We start from the raw sequence: 25,376 nt of genomic DNA on the forward strand, positions 1-25,376 counted from the left end.
AATAAATATTACAAACGATATAATCTATATAACTTCCCATCGTGGAGCTGTTACTACAGTAAAGGCGAAATAGTAACACAGGAAAGAGAACTAAGACCGAGCCAACGTACAAATAATAACTCAATCATTTCAAATGACATAATATTTACAAACGGAAAGATTGTAAACATAATATGAACATAATATTTTACGTCTATGCGTATTTTGTTGTCGTAAACTTTGGTTGGCGTGACAAATCTGATATGCCTTTATTTAATTAAAGCGATTTATTTATACCCTACAGGGTAATATATTCATCTGGTGAACAACAATTTATGAAGCTCTTATTGTATCGGTACATTGTTCACTCGTGTTATGTTGTTTTTATTATTCTTTTTTTTTAATTGTGATATATTAATTAGCAAACAAAATTACACTGTTAAAACAATTATACTATCACCAACATTGGCCAAACGCCACTTGAATTACTCACTAGAACCGTTTAAATATATTTTACCATCAGTCCACCGTACTCTGCACACTTGCCACTTGGTATTTTTCGGGTTGTAATTTTTCAATTTTTTTTATACTTATGCACAATGGAACGGTGGTTTTTTTTTAGATTTATATTATTCTAAAAACAATAAGCGCGTACGTAAAAAGGACAGTGAAAAAAAAAACACTTATCGATTTACAATGTAATAATTTTTCTTTTTTTTTTTATCACTACAACACTCGGGTGTCAAATAGCATTTAGGTAATATTATTGCGATTTATGAGTTAATTAAAATTTGTTAGTGTTGGCGCTTTGAACGGTGTTATTAATTGCGTTAAACGTCAACATAAACAGCCTTGATTAAATAACGGCTCAAGTACGTATTCCGTGTCAGTATGAAAAACATATATAGATATGCAACCCGGCTTGCAGCACTCTTAAGTAAATAGTGATGCACTTTGGTGCATACTCGTTGTCTATATTTATCAACATACCACTTGTATCATATTTCCCAAATAGGTTTAAATAATGCAATAATATAGCAAATCCCACTTGTGATGGTTATTTAAATATTTCTCGAATCGTTAAGTCGAATTGCACGATATATAAATTGTTATACTTCAGCAAATTTCTATAGTACTACACTATTATACATATTTTTAAATTATAAATTATAATACAATTGTAAACATTATAATAATTATAACTATATAACTTGATTATCATATCTACAAAAATAACGGTGATATAATAAACTGTTGTTATCTCCTCTGTCCAACCAGTATCAAAACTCTACTACTACACTATGAGATCTTTATCCTAATGGGCGACTATCGCAAGACTTCGATTTACACATACAAATATACAATCAATACTAACTATATAACATTTTAATGGAAAAATAGTCATATTATAATAATTAATATTGAAATATATTTATATAAATATTATATTAATATAATAATATCTATCACGAGCACTGGGTACCAGTAATGCATTTTATTTGTTTACAATATTTTTATTCTAAAATATGCTCTTCGCTTTCTACTATTTAGGATAAGCTTTACAAAGCTCATGTGTTATAGAATAGCTATAAATGCAGGAAAATATATTTTTAGTTAAAAGAGTGAACTCTTTATGAATTTAACTTTGGTCATAGGTGGTAGTAACTTTAATTGCACATGTACAGATTTTTAATTATGACCTTTTTTCCAATATATATATATATTGTGATTTATAACATTATAATTTAAATATATTTGCACTTACACCTACACTTAACACTTTCACTGTATATTTTTATTACTGTATTGTTATACTCTTTAAATAAAATATTTTTTTATAAATGCACATTTTTGGTAAGTAATGTTTCTTTGAAGAATTCTCGATTTTTTTCTCTATTTCAAAGAAAAAATTATTATGTTTTTGTTTATTTCAACGTTATTAATTAATTATATTTAATAAATTCGATTTTCAGCTCAATTAAAAGAAATAAGTATTGCACAAGTTTAAATAATAATAAAAAAAAATCATTATAAACCTACTTAATTCTTAACTACAATAATAAAATAAATTTTATATCTTACTTGTTTTATCTTAATATTGTATACTCACACACTTGAATAACTACTGTATCTTGATATATTATTATGTTGTACTATATTGTATATAAGTATAAAATACGCAAGAATCCAACACTGTTATGTAGCTAAATTGCCTACACAAGACGCCGTGTAATCATTCTTTATTTAAGTATTATTGAAATATATTATAAAAGTATGCGTGCACTATACATTATAATGTTAAGGGGTGGATATAAAGGAAAAAACAAGAGCCATTCCCTTTTTGGCTTAAGCCGGTTTTTTTTTAATTTAGCAATATTATACTTTAATCATTTTTATAAAATATAAGTCAATTCCGATGACGATTCGTCATCGAAGAATTACATTAAATTGAATATGTATTTAAAGATAATTTAAATTGTTTTCCCGTTCAACAATGGCAATACATAAAATTACATATTTATGTATATATTTATGTATATATATATTATATAATGTTATCGAGTATTAATATGGCTATGAATTATCACTCTTACATGCTTAATATTACATTGGATTTGGATATAAAATAAAACTAGCCAAATTTTTGAATCTCGATCCACGTTCTCCTAACGCAACGAGTGATCATACCCGCCCCTATCAATTTAATTTATTACATTATATGACAGTTTTACAATCCATGAAGGCAGTTAAACATATTTCGACCATGACACATTTTATTCAATTTATGAAATTTAATTTATCGGTAAATCAAATTATATGTAATGACTAATGAGTAATAACACGTATTTTATATTATAATGTATATAATCCATTCTATAATAATTACGCACAGAATGCATATCGATACGTCATATTAAACATTTTGTATAATATACCATACAAAATAACGTTGAAATGTTTAATTTATTATATTAATTATTTGTTTAGTCCTTTTTATAAACTCACTAGAACATTTATGAAAATTTAAAAAGAAACTTATTTATATATTTGAATTAAAATGATTATATGATTACGACGTAAGTTATATTATAATGACAAAAGAAAAATTCGGTGAAGTTTAAATTATTTTAATGTATTTCATTTTATTAATTTAATTTAATTTCCATCTACATACGCACTACTATATAAACTATATATACTTACTATATAAACTTAAATCTTAACAAATATTAAATATTATTTTATGTCAAGCAATATTATCTAGAAAATTATAGAAAAACCACATTATACTCTAAAATAAGATGATAATCAGAATTCTGGAAAATTTTTGTAGGTTACATTGCTATTTACATAATATAAATTTTACTTTTATTAATGGATTTAGTCACATAATATAATTACCGTTCATTTGGTTAACCATATTTTTGACATTTTAAAACTTAAGATAAACGATTAATATATATTTTTTTTAAATATTTTGTTGTAAATTCGTTTTAAATGTATAGTTTAAATTTTAAAAACGCACGATAAAATATATCATATACAGTTATTATGAAATCGATATCTTATCAGGGTCGATTTTCAAATAAAATAACAGTTATTCGTTATTTTAAATTTAGTGTGAACTCTAAAAAAAAATCTACTCTAAACAAAATTTGGTTTTTTGTTTCGTGATTTGATTCTTAAAACGATATATCGACGTTGTTCACTCACCTAAAGAAAAATACCATTATTCCTAGACTGCAGCATACAGATCCGTGTATGGAACGTAAGATACTTTGGTCACTGATAACGCAAAACATATTAGTGGCCTACGCAGGTGACAAGGAGCCATTTGGTCCACAGCGCGAATGCAATAATTTCCATGTCAACATTGAAAGCGATAACGTAGCAACCGAGTGGAAAACCACTTTGCGTAAAAGTTTCTCCCGCACGAGCCGTGCAACAGAGGCGACCCAATTACGTTAAGCCCAATTCCCGGGGCAAGGGGGAATGAATTGTAAGGGACAAGTAAGGGGCGCACACCAAAAACGCGTAACCCAAACGGCTTGTTGTATAGTAATAAAAGGGGTTAAATAAAGGGAAAAAAGCAACGGATGTGTTCATTGTCTCATAAATAACCACAGATGTAATAAATTACTGAAGGAAAAAACAAAACATTGAATTGATGGAATTGAAATAATTTAAACTGCTGAATACGGTACTTGTGAGTGGTTCTTTTTTATTTTTGATACTCAAATGCGTGTAGTAATCATGCAATGTCTGGTCTTGATAAAAGATCCTCTTATAGTGAATTAATTTATAAAATTAGAACCATATACATCCCTTTAACTACATTAAATAGTAGGAGAGTCATGTAACAGCTAGGCTTATGTTTTTACTTGTAAAAAACTATTAATTTATAGTATCATAATATTATACATTGCATATGATGTAGACAATCATTTGAAATGAGAATATATATTTTAGTTGTAAATTGTGTGTTTTAAATTATTAATTAAGCAAAAAAAAAAATTATTCTAAAAACTAACCATTTTACATACAACATATTACACTTCATAATAATGAAATGTATATATTAAAACACATTAAAGTTTAATGGGTCAAGTTTTATTTTTGGGTGAGAAAAAAACTGAAATATAATAATTATATTATATTTTATGTTATTAATATATTTTATCTTTACGATACTCAATTATAAAAGTGTATACATTTTCAAATTTTTGTTTTTGGTATAAAAAAATCAAATAATCTTAAAACAAATAACTTAAAATGTATGTTACTTAAGTCTTATATAGTTATTATTTTTAATAGTTATTACAAATATATATGTATTTTTTAAGCATTTTAATATGATATTTAATTATTACCTATATCATAATCAATAATTTAATTATTTTGATTGGGAATTCTTTGTAATATGGTTCACTGATTTTTATTCACGAGGAATAAATGATTTTGTTCAATATTTTTTAATAGTACAGAATACATACAAAAATAGCGATATTATGGTCAATTTGAATATATGAATATTTAACAAGAAAGTTTATTTTAAAAACCCATAAATACAAATGATATCATATTATATTACTATTTACTTTTAATCATTCCAAGAAGATAATGTGAATTTCTAAAAACTGTTATTTATTGTCTATTGGCAGTCCAGTAAAAATATTATATATAGATAAAAAATATTTTATATTATATTTATATATTTTTGACTAATCTCGTTTATTATTTGGTCAAAAGAAAATGTATGCATCATAATGTAGCTATATTATATAACATATTATACAGCATCCCATTTTGAAGTGACTTGTCATGTTACGCTCACCTTTATTTATACGAGTATTGCATGTTATAACAATAAGTCCTAAAACTAAGATAAATTGTTGGGCTTAAATAACGAATCTGAGCCATAGTCCCGTCGTTTTATTACGGCTTTTGAAATCGTAAGTGTTTATAAAAAGGAATTACGAGTAAGCATTTTCAAAATTTCAAATCTAGTAAAATTTGAATATATAGTATGAATAAAAATAACCATGTATACAAATAATTAAAATTTTCATCTATAATATTTTTATGGTTCTATAAAAATTAAAATTCTTTATGATTTTTAATGATTTAAATAAGAATAACATAGTATTTTGATTTATCTTACTGTAAAAAAAAATTTAAACTTATAAATTTAATAATTTATTTTAAATATTCTTTTTTCAATTGATTTATACCATATTTCATGAAAAATATTAGAATACTACAAGAACTACAGTACCTATCTATAAAGTATTTAAGATAAATAATAAGTCCGTCAAAATATTTTTTACACTAAAAAATATAAGTTCTTATTATCAAACACATTAACAACAACTACAATAATATATAAGAAAAAATAAAAATGTAAACATAATTTAAAATTAGTGAAATAATAATTTTATATTTTAATATCTTACCTACCTATTGGTGAATAAAATATGTTTATATATATATATATATCATTGTATTTATAGGATAGATTTCACTCAAATCACTTGATTACAATTTGTTTTTACATTGTTGGAAGTTATTAATAAGTATTACAAAATTTAATTTTGAATTACGCATTTTACTATGATTATCAAAACACATTATTGTTTGAAGTACGTGGAATTATATATATGCTTTACTTGTGAGAAGAACGTGCAAACTAAGTTAACTGAAGGGTTAATACGTAAATGTATATGGGCTATCAGTGGTGGTTTTCCCAGAGAGGCGAGAAAGACGATGGCGGCTCCAAGGAAAATATAATAAAATACGTGGTTAAAAATTTTTAATATACGAGTAGTTGGTGATTGCCGATTAGTTGTATTTGGTTTATAATTTAAATTTAAAATTAAAAAAAAATATATAGCAACAATTTATTTATGAAAGTGAAATCAATAAAGTATTAATATTTCAAATAACGGTTTACGGACTCAGGACTCGTATATAAAGAGGTACTAAAGAAACTACTAAACAGATATATTAGAATATCTACGTTAAATATAGCTACGTTAAAAGTTATTTATATATAACAAAGCATGTAAGGTAAAATGGAGTGTACCTAACATGTCTGACAGGCTAAGTGACGTTCTACAATTACCTCTCACGATGTTAATACTATTATAGTAAGCACAATATCTACAATTACAAACTTTGAAAACAATAAAAGCTGCGCATGCATTTTTAAAACAGTTATATCCAGAATTTAAAAAAAAAATTATTTTTAAATAATCCAAAGAAATATTGTGGAATTATGCGTCACTATGTCTAGTAAGGTACCAAGTTATCAACTCCTCAAAAATATGATACCAGAATTGATACTGAATTTTGGGAAAATATTTTTCCACGTAGTTCACTCATTAGAGTAAATTCCATTAAAACTATTGACTTTGGCTGAAGAAATAGAAATAATTGCATTTTAGGGGGGTTGTAGGGAGCGAGTTAATTACTGCTATCGGCGTCCAACTTTGATTTTGATGTGTGTAAAATATTCAATTTGAATAATGACGTTACTTGTTCAAAAGTTGTAAGTCGACGCGAAACTATATCGACTTTTCGACAGCCTGGGTATATATGATGTTATAAATCTCTGTAATTTTGTGACCTTTGTCAACTTTACTATACTCGATGTGATATCATATTGACTGGAAGAGTGGCAGTGGATTCTGAGTACTATGCTATGTGTACTAACGCAATACGATAGAGAGAAACTATAATGATATTCAAAGGTTATTATAGTGCGAGTTCCTTGATATAAATAATGATTCTATTATAATTATTTTCACGAATTTTCGCTTAAATAAAAATGATTTGATGTTGAATGTAAAATAGTTTGATTTTGTAAACGAGACTTAGTATTAAGTGTTAGACACTGAAAAATTTGTTATTATTTTTACATGTTATTTATTTTAAGTTTAAATGACATTAAACTTGTGTACGAATGAAATTTTATTTTTATCTCGACCCTGGAATGGTTATGGATTCAGTAGTTTTGGAAAGGTATTCTTCGATGAATAAAGAGGCGTAACAATTTTAAGAAACAATAATTATATATGTTTTTTAACTTGACTAGTTTTTAGTAGGATATACCTAATTTTTAACAATTTAGATTTTTAGTAAAACGATAAATAATATATTTTACAATGACATAGGTTTCTGAAAGAAAAAAATTGTCATTTTTTAAACATTAAAATCATAAGATTCAATTTTCCATTTTGAGTATGAGTTCTGCTTTCTGGTATCCAATTGGATTTAATTTGTATCAAAGTAATTGCCTGTACTGTAAAAATATGTTGGAAAGCAAAAAAAATAAAATAAGTAAAACAGAAATATTTTAGTATTTTTTTTATATACTCGTATATTTATATATATATATATAAATGTTGAGTAAAATTTGTTTGAGAGAAAACGATTGAAAATGTAATAAATAATTCTAAGAACCATTTAAAAATATAAAAATAAACATACATAATTTATTTTTATAAGCGTTCAATATTCAAATTTTCACATAAGTCGTAAAAACCACAAAACCATATTACGTTAATATTGACTTATATGTTTATATCAATATTATGCGATTATATATAATATAATTATACATGTATAAAATATGTGATGTTTTTAGTAAATTGTGTTCAACGTTACATATTACTAATGGAAAAATAAATGACTTATAATAATATAAATAAATTATAAAACATCCATAGAATAAAGGCTGACATACCTAGGGTTGATACTTTTAAAAATTCCCAGAGGGTTACATCGACGTAAGTTTCCAGGTTAGGATATTCCAGGGAATATTTTTATGCCATCTTTTTTCTAATTACCTTAGAGATATAATATTATATTTGTAAGTTAAAATTACATTTTAAAAAAACTATTTTTTTCTATAACAGAGCAACTTTATATACTTACGCTGAAATAATTATTAGTTAGTTGATTAAGTAATATTAAAAAATTGCAATTTTCACGTTAATATAATAATCTCAAAAATATATTTTACGTGACAAATTTTACAAATTATATAGAAATTTCAAGTTAAAATTCTGACGAAATTATATATTTAAACTAAAAATAACTATTTAAATTATGTTTATTTCATTCAAAGAATATTATTCGTTGGAACTTAAAACTATTCACCAGACCGCATAGTATCATTAACTATAAAGTTTTCAAAATATTTAAATTAATTTTAAGCTATTTACTCCGCTATATGGTATTTCTAATCTGACTTGTATTATTAATAAATATAATAATAATAACTTCTATAAATGTTCGCATTATTAAAAGTACATATAAGATATATTAGCAATAGCTATCTACACAACAACTTAAGGTGGTGATGTCGTACGCAATTTATTATTAATTTCAAATTTGAAAAAATTAATTATGAATTATCTACATAGGAAACTGGAAATACACAGAACATTTTATTTAGTTACCATTTCAACGTAATACACTGTTACTACGAATTTTAATATTTCACGAGTTACTTATTCACGTGATTTTATTTTTTAATATTTAATAACGAACTTAAACTTTGTCCATTTTTATCAAAATATTATTTTTGATGAAGAAATAGGTGTAAATTATTTAAAAAGGAAACAGTTGTTACCTACTTCAAAACAAAATAATAACGCACAAGACTCGTACACAATCTATAGAAGGTCTATGGCCTAACGTAAAAATAAAATATGACATAAAAGTAAATGGAGCTTCACCTTTACTTGAAAGGCAGTTAAAATAAGAGCGTTGACGATCAATACACCCATCTTTAGATACTATACCTAAAGATTGTCTAACAGACATGAATACGACATTTTCAAATTAAAAAATTAATAAATTAAAAATAGTTAGTAATATAGATTACCTGGTGTTATATTATTTCTATTAAAATGTTATTTAAATTATAATAGTGGTTATAAAAATAAAAGAAACATATTGAACATATATTAAATGTAATGCAATCAATTTATAATGAATAATACCGTAATTCAATATTATTTTTGAATAGATCGCGTACAACAGGGGTGGCAATCCAGTCGATCGCGAGATGAATTTGAGTCGATCGCGACATCTTTTCCCATTTTCTTAAAATTTTGAATTTTTTTCAGAAAACAATTAAAATATTTTTTTTTTTGTAAATTTGTATATTTTTGTATATCTCAGGAATATAAAAATAATATTTAGAAAAAAGCAATAAATAACTATGTAACACACATTGACAACCTTTTTTTGGTCGATCACGACAACCTAGAAAATCTCGGAGGTTGATAGTTGGCTACCCCTGATGTACAACATCATTAGCCGACTTAAAAAATACAAACATTCCTTGAACAATCCTCTCAATCTTACTAAAAAACTCCACACAGCCACAAAAAACCACCCAAATCCATTAATTTACAAACACTACCTAATCCAGTAGTTTTCAACCAGCATTCCATTAAATTAATCTGTTTAATTATAAAGCACTAACTATTGAAAACTAGATACTTCACTACAGTAAATCAAATTACTTGGTTATTTTTATATCTCGGGTAATAATTAGACTACTAATATTTTTTTTTATTATAGTAGACATGTCGAAAACTTTAAAGTTTAGACCATACAAAATATCTTAAAAACAATAAAAATGACTATGTATAAAAAAAAATGAACTATCTAGAATTTAAATTAACAAACATGTGCTTTTACGATATTACAAAGCGTTTAATCGAATGATGACCGTCACAGTGGTTGGAATTGGGGGCAAATTTTAATTAAACACGATATTTGCCCTTGTTGAGTAGTATATTATGTCATGTAACAAATGTAATTTACAACATTTAAAATAAAAAACATAAATAAACATTCAATAAATACATATTGTAAATAAAATAAGATTCAATTTACATTGCAATTTTCTTCCGGCACTCACAATTTTCAATTGTTATTAAAACAATTTATTTTAAGTACGAATTCTCGATTAAAGTTTATAAGTTGAAATTTGTAACTTAAAAACTACTTACAATTTTTAATTCAGTAAAATAAATTGAGTATAATTTTATTTAAGTATTCTCGTAATTGTAATTTTATATTCTAATTCATTTCCTACGAAAAAAAAACAACACGGATGATGAATCTTCAAAACTTACAACAGATAAATATTTGACTTAAATTCAATGGTTTTAAGTTAACAATTTTATTATGCCCGTTTTACTAAATACGTGTATAATTCTTGTTAACAATTAAACCAGGAATATATGTATGCATTTCGTAAAACAATTCATGTGCACTATGCGTATTGCTTTTACAATTAATACGCTAACTATTATTATAGCACAATAATTAAACAATATGTCCAAACACAATAGAATTAATATAATGAAATTCTGCCACCAGACACTAGTTGTAGAGGCTGAAACTAAATGCGATGTTTTTGAGTTATATACATTTTATAATGTCATCAAAAGCAATAACTATGGATAAAAAGTAAGAAATAACTATATAGAATGTGTAATATAATTATTGTGTTTAGATACGTTATTTAATATGACGTCTCAACAATATAAAATTAGTCCCTCTTTTCCAAACCTAACTTAAAAAATGTAAAAACAAATATTTAAAAACATTTTATTGAGTTAGTTGAAAAGTAAAATAATGTTGATAATGATTTACATTGATAGATACACGATAGTTTAATAATAATTTATATTGTATACGAGCTGAATATGAACTCATTAAATTTATAAATCTGATCCAGAACCAAATTAAACTTTTAAAATGTAAATAAATATAATAATTACAAATATTATATGTAATAGTAATAGCATGACTAAAGATTATGAAATTATTCTCGTTTTAAATCATGTGTACGCCTTCTCTAATTAATAATACTAGTATGTTAGATGTCTACTTACTTGACACCACCGTAATGCAATAATTAATTGTATTTCTTATTCAATATAAATATGGTAAGTGTGGTAATAATAACAAAATATAAAAGCTATAATACTTAATAGGGAGTTAACCAACATTTTAAAATTAATTAAAGGAAAATCAGTGTCAACATTAAATGTAGAAAACTCAAAATATTTTACACAAGCTATAATAATTACTCGTCTTGGCCGTCTTGCCATGTTATTAATATAACTGAAAAAAACAGTAATTGATAAATTGACATAAAAATGATAATTATTATTAGGTATAGACAGTAAACCATTTACCTTTAAAGTCGATCTCGTCAATAATTTTACTATATTATTTAAAAAAAAACACATCTATAAAATAAACCATTTCTTAAAAAAAAAATAATTTTAATTTAACTATCGATAATCAACGCGTTTTTATTGAAATAAAATAATTATATCTCAATTTTATTTTAAAATTACTATGGACATTGTAATACTTTAATAACTTTATAATAAAATCGCAAAGATTTGACATTTCTAGCACCTATACGTTCAACCAAAACCGAACATGTAAGTAGGAGGTAGTGTAGGTATTATCTGGCAAAAGAGGTAAAACGTAAATTTTGCATCCAATTTCTTATCGATTACGTAAGCTATTTTAAACTTTTGAAACGCTTTTACTACCATCTGGATATTGTATTTTTCCAAAGAAAAAAGTGCATCTGTTTGAAAACCAATCGCCTCGTCGTTCCGTTCGGAAACAAAAAAAAAAGGTAATTTTCAATTCTATTTTATCAGAGCGTAGAAAAAAAGCTATCGAAATAAAAATAAAATATTTATTTTCTTCTTTTTCGCATTACCAAGTATACACATATATTTTTATTTTATATTTTATATAAAATCACGCGAGCAACACAATGACGCGCATTTCAACAATATCGTTTGTCATTTACCAAACGTCGTATTACTATTACATAACAACAGATAAAATCATACAATATCGCTTTAATGCAACAACTGGCATTCTAAACATTGCGTAAAAACTCGTTCGAAACGTAATACACACACACATCGGAGCAAAGCTATTTGTACATATATTTATATATTTATGTTGAACCACGGTATGGTATACCCATCGGCCACCTATAAGTTTTAGTCTGGAAATAGTGAAAAAATAAACCCAAGCAATATTCCCTCTGAGAAATAATAATAACTCGTACAGCGGTTGTGATGGATAAACTATACGGATAATTGGTTAAATATTTAAATGTGAAAACCATATTAATCTTGCAGAATACACAACCATAACTGTTTTCTATCGATCATTGGTCACGAGATTATGAGTCATAACTTATAAGTTATGAGTTATGGCCACATTAAAGTAAATAATAATACACACTACTCTGTTCAAAGGATACTTATTATTTTCCCTTGGTACATCTATATATATAGTTGATGAAAACATCAGATTTCGTACAGTAGATTTTGGTCACACCAAGAAGGTTATTAAAAGTTAAAAACCACAATTTAATTATACTTTTTTTTCCTCGGTGCTTTGAAACGAAATATTATGAGAAACTACAAGAACAGATCTAATTTAGAACTTTGCCTTTCCTCGATTCGATGTGTACGTGACAGCCCGAATGATTCAGTCTGATTATATGTGATTTAAAATTATCTCTCGTAGAAAATCTTATCATTTTGATTATATTTATATTTTAAAAAAACCAGAAAAGTCACTCTGCTGTATATTAACTTTCAAGTATACCTACCTAAAGTGAAGGAATGTATGGAACATTAATTGAGTATAAGACACTGTAATGGATTTGTTAAAATTCAATTCAATTTAAATCATTAATACAAAATACGATTCTGTATGTCAGCCTATATTACTTAAGATATTTTATTACACATTTATATTAAAAATTATTACTTTATATTTATATTTGTAACACGGTAGAATGAACTAGTTTTTTTCAAACGCATCATTATATACATTATAATAGGAACGTACTGTATAACTGTATGAATAAGTTCATGTAAAAAAAGCTAAAAACTTATCTAAATATTTAAAAATAGTGTGTATAAAAAATAAAAATAATAATATATGCATTATGCAGTAACGGAAAGTTTTGATTAACGAATAATATTTTTTTAATGACATCATATAAGTTATAACTTTACTTAAATCGTTATTTTTCGTTTAAATTTGAAATATCTGTGAAAAAAATAGCACATATGAATGTTCTTAAATCACTTAAAGTTGAAACAACGAGGAATCTTGAATTCAATTTCCAAGCTTTTTGATTTGGCATTAAAATATTATCTACGCTTGTAAAAAAAAAAATCGTAAAAAAAACCACATGTAAAATGGAAAAACGTTTTAATGAAAAATCGATATTTTCCATATAAAAATCCAATGATGGTCGTAAAAAATGTATTTGAGTGTCTTAACTTTTTTTTTAATTCCCGTAAACAAAATATATGTGACACCTTGTATTACATTTTTAAGCTTGGGCATTATAATTAAAAAAAGCTATGATTTTTAACTACAAAATAACTACAAATTCTTGTGATTTGGACGGATTTCTTCAAAGTTTTATATTTAAACGATTAGGTGATAAAAAAAAAAATAAACTGCAACTGTATTTTTGATATTTTACAATTTCTATAAACACAACGTATAAAATATCATGAACCCCTTCGAAGTTGCAGATTAAATCTTTTTTCTCCAGTATAAAAATGCCAAGGATACTAAAACCAAAGACTTGTATGATGATAATACAACTTATGGTTTTATCCGTTGGCTTGCATGTGAAGTCGACCTACATGATGTTATTAATAATATGTATTGATATTTTTATAAAAAAAAAAAACTCAAATTATTATCGTACATTTTTTTTAATCGCTTTGAACGGATATGCATTGTAAATTATCTATTTATAAATAAACTTGCATAATATTTATTAGAACTGAACATCCCGTCTGCCCAGACCCCCAGTACTTATCAATGAAATCGTAACGTTGCCGCGTTGATTCGAATTTTTACAACAAAAGAATAAAGGTTTGATTTCTAAGTGCGGTTATTGTACTATAAAAATAATAATAATAATAATAATAATAATAATAAAAAAAAACATTATTTTATTGGCAGCGTTATTGGAAGAGGTTCGTCGGCGCAATTACTTTTTCCCATCGTCCATAATTGCCTATTATTACCGGGAAGCCAAATAATCGTTAAGCACGACTGCCACGCGTACTGAATTTTACTGAAAATCGTTGTTTCCAAATTATTGAATAGATTTATTTTTATAACAAAACGTAATTGATATCTTCAACCCACCTACTATGTTTACACATCTGTTAAATCATTTCAATGTATTGTTTTTTTTTTTTGTTTTCAGATTCCAGTACGGACATGCATATAAGCTTGGAAAATCGAAAACAAGTTCTCGAACGAGCCGTACAAACAGAAGAGACGAGAATCGTATCGGGATCGTAATCGGCAAACAATTTCGAACGTATAATATCTTTTCTTCCCCCTAACTATCGAATGGAAAGCACAAAGGTACATGACAAGACTGAAACAATTGTTATGTTCTCTGGACGTTTTATAAACTTGCCAAAGTCTCGAAGGCGTATAATAACACTAATAATAATACTATAACTATAATAACAATAATATGAGAGGGCCATATCGATAATAATAATATAATTACGAATGTTTGAAAAGTCTTATCATTTGTGAAAATCATTTAATTCCCGTAAGCAGTTTTAAAAGAAACATAAGGTGAAACCGATCATCGAAAATATGTTATTCATTGGGCTATTTTCAAAACACGTAACAATATATTTTTCTACATTTGAATAATTAGTCATAATTAGTCCTACTATTACATTATTGACAGTCATAACTGCAGTATATACCTAACGATAATACGAAGTATTTCAACAAAAAAATAAGCTCCTTAAAACGTTTACTACTTCTGTAAATAACATACATATATGTAATAACAAAAAAAACACGTCACATATTATATTTGGAAAAATATACTAAGTAAACAAAAAATAATACTGAATAGCTTGTGATCGAGGCTAATAATTATAATGTAGGTACATCAATCGTGTCATTAAATCGTTAATTTTAAAAATAAATAAAATCTTAAAAATACGTTTAATTAAATATGCATATTATTATGGGAATAATTTAACTTTGCTTGGAGGCTGTTATCTACTTTAATTTTAAGTACAATGTAGGTACTTAACATAAATTAGGAAATAACTTCTTTGTTTAGTTGAATCGTATATTGCTACCGAGTGAAGTTAAATTGTTTGTCGTAATTAAACTAGGTAATTTAATTTAATATAATTTGAAGTAGTTTTTTTTTTTTAGAAAAATTAATTATTATGACATTACATTACTTAACCTGTAAATGACATGAGTAACAGACGTTTTAAAATTATTTTTTTATTCTGCTGGTTTTTCACACAGCATTTACCAAGTTTTTTTTGTTGATGCCATAATGTCACTAACGGCACGCAAAGCGGCGAGAGATTTCCGGATGTATCTTTATAGTTTATAACACTAATAATATCTATTATGTATATTTGTTTCCTCATCAACGTGCAAGGCGGCGGCTGCAATTTGTTTGCCGTTTTGTCATTTCAATTATAAATAATTGCAGAACCCTTTCATTTTGTTTATAATTCACTAGGTCGGATTATTCGAATCGTGTTGGAAATTACAAAAGCATCGCTTGTGCCATATAACTACTAATATTTCATTTGTACCTGCACGAAAATACAAAGAAATGGGTGAATTTTAATTATACAGCAATCTACCTAGTCACTAGTTAGATCTTCCGAAACAGTGGCGCATTTAACCTTTAATCCATTTGTAGGACGGTAGACTGAAATTTCCTTTATTGGTTGGAGAGCATGTCCTATAGTACACGACATGTAGTGTGAATGTGCATATATTATGAGTTATAACTTTGATAGCCATAATCCCGGTGTGTTTGTATTAGAATATGTCAAACAGACATTCAACAGTCTAATAGGTCAAACTCATATTATTTTGTAACATTAACAGCGTAAAGATTTAAATCTTAATACGATAGCGTATGTATTATCAGCAACGCTATATAAATATACAACAATATAAAAATTAAAACTTACATCGTTGCCGGAAAAATTATTGTTTGCGATCGTTTAAATTTTAGATAGGTATATACTATGATTGTTTTTCAACTGCCGATAATCGTTTGCAAACGTATGTTAAACTTTCACAATCCTGTAGCACCGATAATTTTTAACCATTTATTTGACTTAAAATAATTTAAATGAAATATCAAATCGAATCGGTATAAATCGATTTACAACACTGGCAATAATGAATGTGTAATGGAATGGCAAAAATCTTGTCTGGTAACTTTTTCCGTATGACCCGACAATTATCAACCACGTGTAACTATACCGAATGGAATCGGTATACCAACGACAGTATATAATTTCATTTAACACAAATATATATTTTTGACACGAATAAGTAAACATCAAAAGTTTAGAGTAAAATTAACGTGCGAATGCCGTCGTAGGACTCTAATAACGCAGTATTTATGCACCGTAGTTTTCGGCGTTATTTCTGGAGGGTTTCTTATCCGTTGACTTGCTGCCACTCGTAACTTCGGAAGACTACAAAAACGAGAAGTCTACGCCACAAAAGGTCGTGGCTAAAGTGTCGGCTGTCGAACTTGCTCGTCGAAAAGTTCAAAACCGTATCGTTAAACATTGTTTGGACAAAACGTTTGACCGTAAAAAATTCCCTCTAGACGCATTAGCATCTTTTCCTCGTAATTAAATTTCTATGAAACGATTTCAACAACGACTGTAAAAATGTCACGTGAATTTTTCTCGGACTGGCGCGTAAAATCGAAACTAAAAACGAAAAAAAAAAGTGTAAACGGTGAAATATTTCACGTGTCGTTTTATCTGCAACGCGCAGCTCTCTCGCGGTTAAGGAAAATGGTTCGTGAAATCGGATCGCCAGAAAAAATCTCTGCCGTCATTATATATTCTTAGGGTCGCTGCCACGCCGTTTGGCTGACCTCGCCAGCGAATACTCACAGCATGGTGTGCCGACCCGATTTGGTGGACAAGACAAGCCCATTTACCCCCTTCTCCCGACCAGACGTTTAATACACCGAGATTGCATTACGACGGTGGTGCCAAAATACTAATACTACCATTACTTACGCTACGAGTACACTTAGTAAAAATACTTGAAATTAGTGTTAAAAATCGTCTATATTAAAAAACTTTTTAGGATGACAAATCTAAACTCATTGATTTCGATTTTTAAAATTAACAAATAAAAATTATAATCAAGTACGTCATATTAGCCTATTACGCATTAGTCGAATTTCATGTGGTACAAACATGATTTTAATCAATGCAAATCTGTTTATAATATCTATCCAATTTATATTATTAAACATCATGATATATTATAATATTATAGTAATTCACGGAGTGACGTTTCAAAAATTTGTTACAAGTTATACAGGTATAGGTAACTAATAGTAAAGCTTTTTCAAAATTGATATACTGCACGCTTCGACTATGAAAATTGTTTTTTTTTTATAATATGTAACGCTAATAAATTGTATTTTATTCACCAAAATACAATAAAAATATACATACCTATAAGTATATTAGTCAATATAAAAACGATTCGAGTTTGAACTAGTTTCTCAATAACATTAACGTACCATTCATTATGTACCCATCGATTCCATGGTTGGGTATATAACACTGTTCTCCATGCAAATACTCGAAAATTCAAACACTATTTAAATATTGTACCTAATTTCGTCGAAAATATACTTGAACATTAAATATTTACTTTTTCCTATATTAATTGAAACGATTATTAATATTCGACCAAATACATATTTTAATGATCTCTCTCATTATAGTTCATTATTCGGTTCGTGGTGATTCTCGATGATGATGCACAAAGGCAATAATATAACGTATTGTTCAATTGTTGTTAATAAATACGTCCACAAACAACATTTCTTCGAATTTGAAAGCCAACATTTGTTTGTTATAGTATAAGGTCTTCCGGGTAATATGAATAACATTACATATTTTAAAATAAATTCATACAAAATAAAACTTTGTCCATTTTATTCCAATTAGAAAATTCGTTTCAATTTAATTACTACGAATGTAAAAATAACAACGAGCGCAAACTACTACAGACATCTTACAAAAACAAAATAAACGGAAAAAACGTTTTCTATTTCCTAAACAACTTAAAAAAATCTACGTAGGTCCGCGAAAATAAATGATTTTAATAAAATACAACAACTACATTCGTTGCATTAGTTAAAGTGGTGAAGCTATTGGGATCGTTTGAAAACACACCATATTACACCTACCTATTACATTTAGATTTTGTTCGTGGGTTTCCATTATCTAATTGTATTGCATTACTAATTAGCATTACCCTACTTCGACTACACCGAATTGAGAAACCGACAGATCGATACGCCAAATATCTAACCACATCAATCTCTTTTCGAATCTAATAACGCATAATGTGTCATTTGTATCGGCTTGGGAATCGAATTTAAAATGTCGTATAGCGTTTGGTACGAATGTGAACTTTGCGTTGATTGCATAGCTGTTATAATCTTTAATTCGTCGAATAGCATAGTACACATGAACCCGCATATATTTTATACGTGCTAACGTCCATCTTAATTTGCCACGATTTTAGTTTTTTTTTTTTTTTTTATGAATATAATCAAAAATAATGAGCCAGAAAGTTCTAAAAAATTATTGGTTTAAATACTGTAAAAAAATAACAAAAACGTGTAATCTGTATGCTAAATGTATGGAATCGGATGTATTTATACACAATTTGTATGCAAAAAAGTGTTGTAAATTGGAGAAAAATAGTTGTAATATCGAGTTTTGGAGCGTTTTAAATACATATTTGGAAATAATAAAAACTTAGGTGCGCCATAACGTACATAATTTATCTACTATGTTTTAATTAAAACCGCGTGAAATTTACGGTCGTTTTGTCTTATCGTTGTATAATGGATCTATTTTGATTAATAGTAAAACGTTAACTGAATAATTGAGAACAAAAATATATGTTCCTAATACCTACCTGTCGGTGTCGGGTCCATTCGATTTTGGTTTTATGTTGAAACTAAATCGATTAATTATACATACCTATATAACATATTACTCCAATGAAATTAAAGTGCGAAACAAATCGAGAAGATTTGTTCTGAAAAAAAAAATTATTGGTGTAATTCGTTTACAATTCCTAAAAGATACTTATCTTAATAACACCGTGCTTTCTGTGAGACCGTCATTAAAACATTTCATTTCGAGTGCCAGTAAATGGCGATCGTCGTTGGACACGAAAATAAATTGTTGAATTTACCGAACAGTGTAGTGGTCTCAGGCACTCTTCACTACGCTTATAAAATTTTTGATAACGCTGGTTAATCTCACGTTTGGATATGAGGATGTCGGTAAAGGTGAAATAAGTGAACAGTCGGTTATGAAGTATATATTGTACATATATGTAGTTGAATATTAATTCAAAATAATATACTTGTAAAATTTGTGGACAGAGTGTAATAATTCTGCCCGGGAAATTAGCTTAACAAAGCTTAGGTATCCTGACTTATGATACAAGCGGCGATTCTGGGGCGTGACCCAATGACTCGAATAAATCCGGCGAGGTGAACGTATAAACTTTATTCTAATCGTATTGGGACTTATATAATGTATACAATATATACCGAATCTTGGCTATACTATTAAACGATAGGCTTAAGATGTGGATATCAAAAAATCCGAAAATGTGTTGTAAGATATCCTTCGGTTTCTATGTTATTTATGGCAAGTTATATTAAGAACCGATGTGGATGCTTTCGAGATCTTACTCGCTTTCAATGGTTTCTTGGAACCGTTACACGGTTTCGGACAAAGCCAGAGTTTTCCAATATCATCTAAGTAGTAAACAATTCAATATAATGATAGTAAAGCGACGTCTAGGTTTGGCAGCAACAACACATATGTGATGAATAATAGAATACTATTGTAATGCATAGTAAAGCGGCAGCGATGGTTTACTACAACAATTTTATTTTCACATCAAAAATTTAAAACTTATTAATTGTGATTGGACCCTTGTCCTAGCCAGGTATTGTAGATTGTCTTGCGTGGGCTTAAATCAATAATTCCTATAATCGAAGTTTGAAGTTTTGCACCCATAAAAGTCTAAATAAATTGATAAAATGTTTTCTTCTCTCATAAACTGTTCGAAAATGTCAGAAACTTACTTTGAAAAGTATAACATCGAATTTATGTGATAGAAAAATCGTTTAAAAAAATAACCATTTAAAGCTATAAAATTATAAATTACTGTCCAATAAAAACAAACTATAATTCACAGATACATTATTGTATTGCTTATAATAAAGATACCTCTAATATCTATTATAATATATATTTTATATACTCGAATAGTTTTCGTCGACAACATTAGACAAATAAATATAATAATAACTTCAAATAAATAAATAGACATGTATACGGTTAAATACCTAATAAGTAATAGGTATTTGTCATCTTATGTAATTTTCCAATTCAGTTTAGTAACTATTATCCAGAAAGGTCATAATAATAGGTTGTGAGTTCTTTAAGATATTTCTCAGCTTGTTCGTCTAAGTTGTTAAGATCATAATAATATATTATACTGTCTCGAAAAAAGTACAAACAACTTTCTTATACTATTATTATTAAAAAATATAAAAGATTTGTTAATTTTTGGCATTTAAGTTTCAGTAGAACTATAATATTAAAATATCCTAATTATTTTTTATATTAACTATACTGTATAATTTGCACCACAAATTTTAGAATTTATGCAAAAATATTTCACTTAGAAAAACACCAATTTTCATACAAATTCATACGATTAATGGTAAAAAAAATTCTAAAATTGAAATTAAAACTTTCCAATAAGTAAATTGTATTATTATCCAATATTACGCGCGTAGTATACCTATTACCTATTTTTGTATACATATAATAATATGTATAATACACATAATTTAAATTAAAATCCATCCAATATTAGTAATATATGACACTTTGTCTGGCAATTTAAAATAACGAAACTCGTATATTATACGTTATTATAATAAATGTATATTATATATTATGTAATATAATAATATACCTACTATACATATTTTATGTAAAACGCATTTTTTCAATTCAATTAAAAGCCATTGAGACAATTAAATAAAATTAATTAATTTTAAACATAAAGTTTAACTTTACTGCCCAGTGTCTATTACATATTTTTAAACCATAGGTACTTAGTAAAATAGTAAATATTGATATGACTAAATCAACCTAATTTTTAATTAAATTAGCATAAATTATAAATTCACATCAGTACATCATTAAATACAATTTTCAATGATTATACGTGTGAAAAAATATAATAATTTCTCAAAGTAGGTTATGACATTGATTATAAATACTATTTATAATCAATAGTTTTGATCAAACAGCAATGTATAATTATAACAATGATAATTTATACACAGCGCCTGATTAGTACAAAAATTAATTATGCTCAGAAATAAAATGTTTATAACGTTGCGTTATTATAGCATAAATCATTTTTATATTTACTTTACAACTATCAAACTTATTAAACAAAAAAACAAACCCATTTTATACCTAACTGTCCTTTAGTGGTAAAGGTCAATCTTCATGTCACCATTAGACTTTAAAAACGAAGTACAAGACGCAAACTTATAAAATTCTCAACATTAATGTTACATAGTATGATAGATTTTACTTTTTAAAATTACAAAAATATTTTTTCAGGCGTTGATAAGCTACATAACTTTAATATAATAGTCAACAATAACAGTGATAATATCTATTGTACTCGGTATAAAAATGCATTTGTCATTTAAAATAATTAATTGAAACCAATTAATCTATGTTGAACTTTTCAATAATCTGACCATTATTAAAACTTATGTCAGAAAACAAATAATACTCGTCGAACAGGTTTAGTTTAAAAGGTATATTTATATTATGATAATATAATTATTATTTAAACGCGTGGTAAAAAATATAGACAGTATCCTGTAGTTAGACTGCTTGCAATTTTATCTAAAAACTATTACCCATCAGAACGACGAATATCGGATTTTAATTCGCAACAAAATTTGTAATCATTCGTTCATCTTTCCCGATGTTTAATATTAAATATATAATAAATTAAATGATGACATAATGTATATTCTTACGAGTCGCAATCATTTCAACAAATATCACGAAATATTCTATCACGTTTTTGTTAGTTATTATTGAAAATGTATGAGGATAAAATAAATATTCAAAAGGTCATCTATTTAAATGCAAATATATAAATACATACATACATACATTATGTATATACCTACCGTAGTCTCACGAGTCACTGCGCAATTTATATATTTTGTGTATACTTTATACCTACGATCGTACGAGTAAAAGCAAAGCGATAGTCCGTGCCAGGTATGCCTTACTTTATACACTAGTCGTGTGCATTTATCTGAATAAATAAGGTTCAATTCGACACACTATAAAATGTCTCCAAAGTCCAAATAATGAAAACGTTTTATGCGCACGTACTTTTCAAATCGCCCCATCGAAATAAGCGTCGTTTTATTTGTTCGATTCTTTATTTCTCACACATATATATTATAATATATATATATATATATATAGGTAAATAAGAACTATATATTATATCTTTCCGGTGCATATAAACTTGTCGAATACTTTTGTCGGAAAAGGAGAGAAATTTTCGCCCTTAATGATATACTGGTACAACACGCGCCCCGGTTTGATTCGATTGAAATCACACGTATATTCGCACCGGGCACTTCGCCTATATGGTTCACCGTCTACAGCTACTCCGTCGCTTTTATCCGGCCGTGTTTGATACTGCAACATCATTATAATATTCTAAAATTATTAATGTATTTTCGTCGTAATATACCCCCACCTCAAGACCTCAATAGCCTTCCCCGAAATTTCGATTAAAATGTATCACACTATACGAATAGTATAAAATCATATTATAGATAGATCGTGACGGAATACCAATTTAAACGTTAAAAGAGTAAATAACAAAAAAATGTGTGCGCTTTTCTTTTAGATTCCAAGCGTGTCGATTTTTGTTTAACATTTTCAATATATTTTCATATGCAAAACAAGTGTTTATTTCTCTGCAAGGCCAAAACCTTACACGTTGGGTACGCATCGTTCATTATGATTTATACGGCTGTTTGAGGAACACGTCTCCTCGTTATCAATCCTGTTTAAAAACACGATCGCCGTAACGGTTAGAAACAAATAAAATTAAATGAATCATTCTCGGTTGCATTATTTTCGATCGTACCTATATAATATATTATTATATTATACACACGCCCGCTTATCCGCGAATCCGGTGCGTTAAATCGAACATTCAAATCGTTTTTCGGTCTGTCTGACGTTTTCTGTGGACGCGGTTTACTCGTCACTGGAATACCAAAATTTGTTTTCGACCGTAAAATAAATAATAATAAAGAAAACAATACACCGCAGTAGCGTATTTTGTTTTACGTGCGTACGGCGAGGGTTCGATAAGATATAGGCCATTGGGGAAAAGGAGCCGAACACAAAATTAACCCTAATCCTTCTAGTGCTCCCATTATAGAATCTATTTGCTTGGAATTTTTATAAACGTATAATGTATACACATATAAACGAACCCCAAAAAATATAAAATTGTTTATGTTTTATTGTCACGATTGAAAACAAATATATATTTTAATAACGTCGATTCGCGGTAACAAAAACAATTTAACTTATGGGTAGGTAATTTACGAAATATATTTGAAAAAAAAACCCAGTAGATTGTAAAAGAAAATTGTTGTGAACGTGATATACCCAACTTAATATGATTTTGATGTGAATGTATATTTTATTGTATTATAAGTTTTTAGTTAAAACGAACGCCAATCTAAGGACATTTTAAGGAATGCAATTTGTGATGGATGTACCCAATGTAAATATGCAAAAAACCTAATTATATACCGTTTTCGAGGTGTATATGCCGGAAAAATATATGTTCTTAATACATTTATAGTATATAAATTATTTCGTTAAAAAAATAATAAAAATCGATTATAAAAGCTTCTGATTGGTGTGTGAAGTTTCAAAGCGTTAATATCTCTGATCAATACATACGAGTAAAAACAAAAATATCAAAAATAACCTTTATTTTGTTCACGACATGACTTTTATTCAGCTTGCATCCAATTGACCTGCTTCCGGCGGCGGGCGTCATGTGTTCCGATTTTCTACGTACATTAAAATAGCACACGAAGGACTCAAACATAATATTCGTGTGTTACATTTTTATTAAATATTCCGATATTTTTATATAATACGGAGCCTATACCCAAAAGTGTGTACTGTGTACACATACTTAATATTATTCTGTTTAAATGTAATATTTTATCATTGTAAAAACGTATGAACGAACGAACGATATATATTATATAAGACGTAACAAAAAATTGTACAATATTAATAATAATATATTACTGAAAAATGTGACGGGTGTGAACGAAATATTGTATAATACCTACGCATATAATAATATGATATTTCTGTAATGTGTATAAATAATAATAATGGATACGTTTGAAACATACTGTATAATATTATATATGATATATTATAATAATAATACGACGTTGCGTTTTTGTCCCGTGACATTTTCGTAAATTCATTCGATAAATTATAAATTGTTGGTTTAATAACATTCGTTTTGTTATTGTTTTCATTATTATTAAGACAATTACAAGTTTTCAGTTTATATTTGTGTGT

At 27.1% G+C, this 25,376-nt stretch overlaps 1 protein-coding gene across 4 annotated transcripts in view; it reads left to right on the forward strand.

Moving 5' to 3' along the window:
- The window catches only part of LOC132932184 (metabotropic glutamate receptor 2), a 177,882-nt gene that overhangs the window by 152,230 nt on the left and 276 nt on the right, over positions 1 to 25,376 (forward strand). For 3 of the 4 annotated variants that reach the window (XM_060998431.1, XM_060998430.1, XM_060998432.1), the window contains one exon: positions 14,795 to 23,617. In XM_060998431.1, coding sequence (XP_060854414.1) covers positions 14,795 to 14,892 — 98 coding nt within the window. In that variant the 3' untranslated portion in view covers positions 14,893 to 23,617. Of the gene's footprint in view, positions 1 to 14,794; positions 23,618 to 25,376 lie in introns of those variants that run through there. The other variant, XR_009662828.1, reaches the window with a different exon arrangement.

The sequence above is a fragment of the Rhopalosiphum padi genome, chromosome 1 (genome assembly GCF_020882245.1).
Source record: "Rhopalosiphum padi isolate XX-2018 chromosome 1, ASM2088224v1, whole genome shotgun sequence".
Lineage (NCBI taxonomy): Eukaryota > Metazoa > Arthropoda > Insecta > Hemiptera > Aphididae > Rhopalosiphum > Rhopalosiphum padi.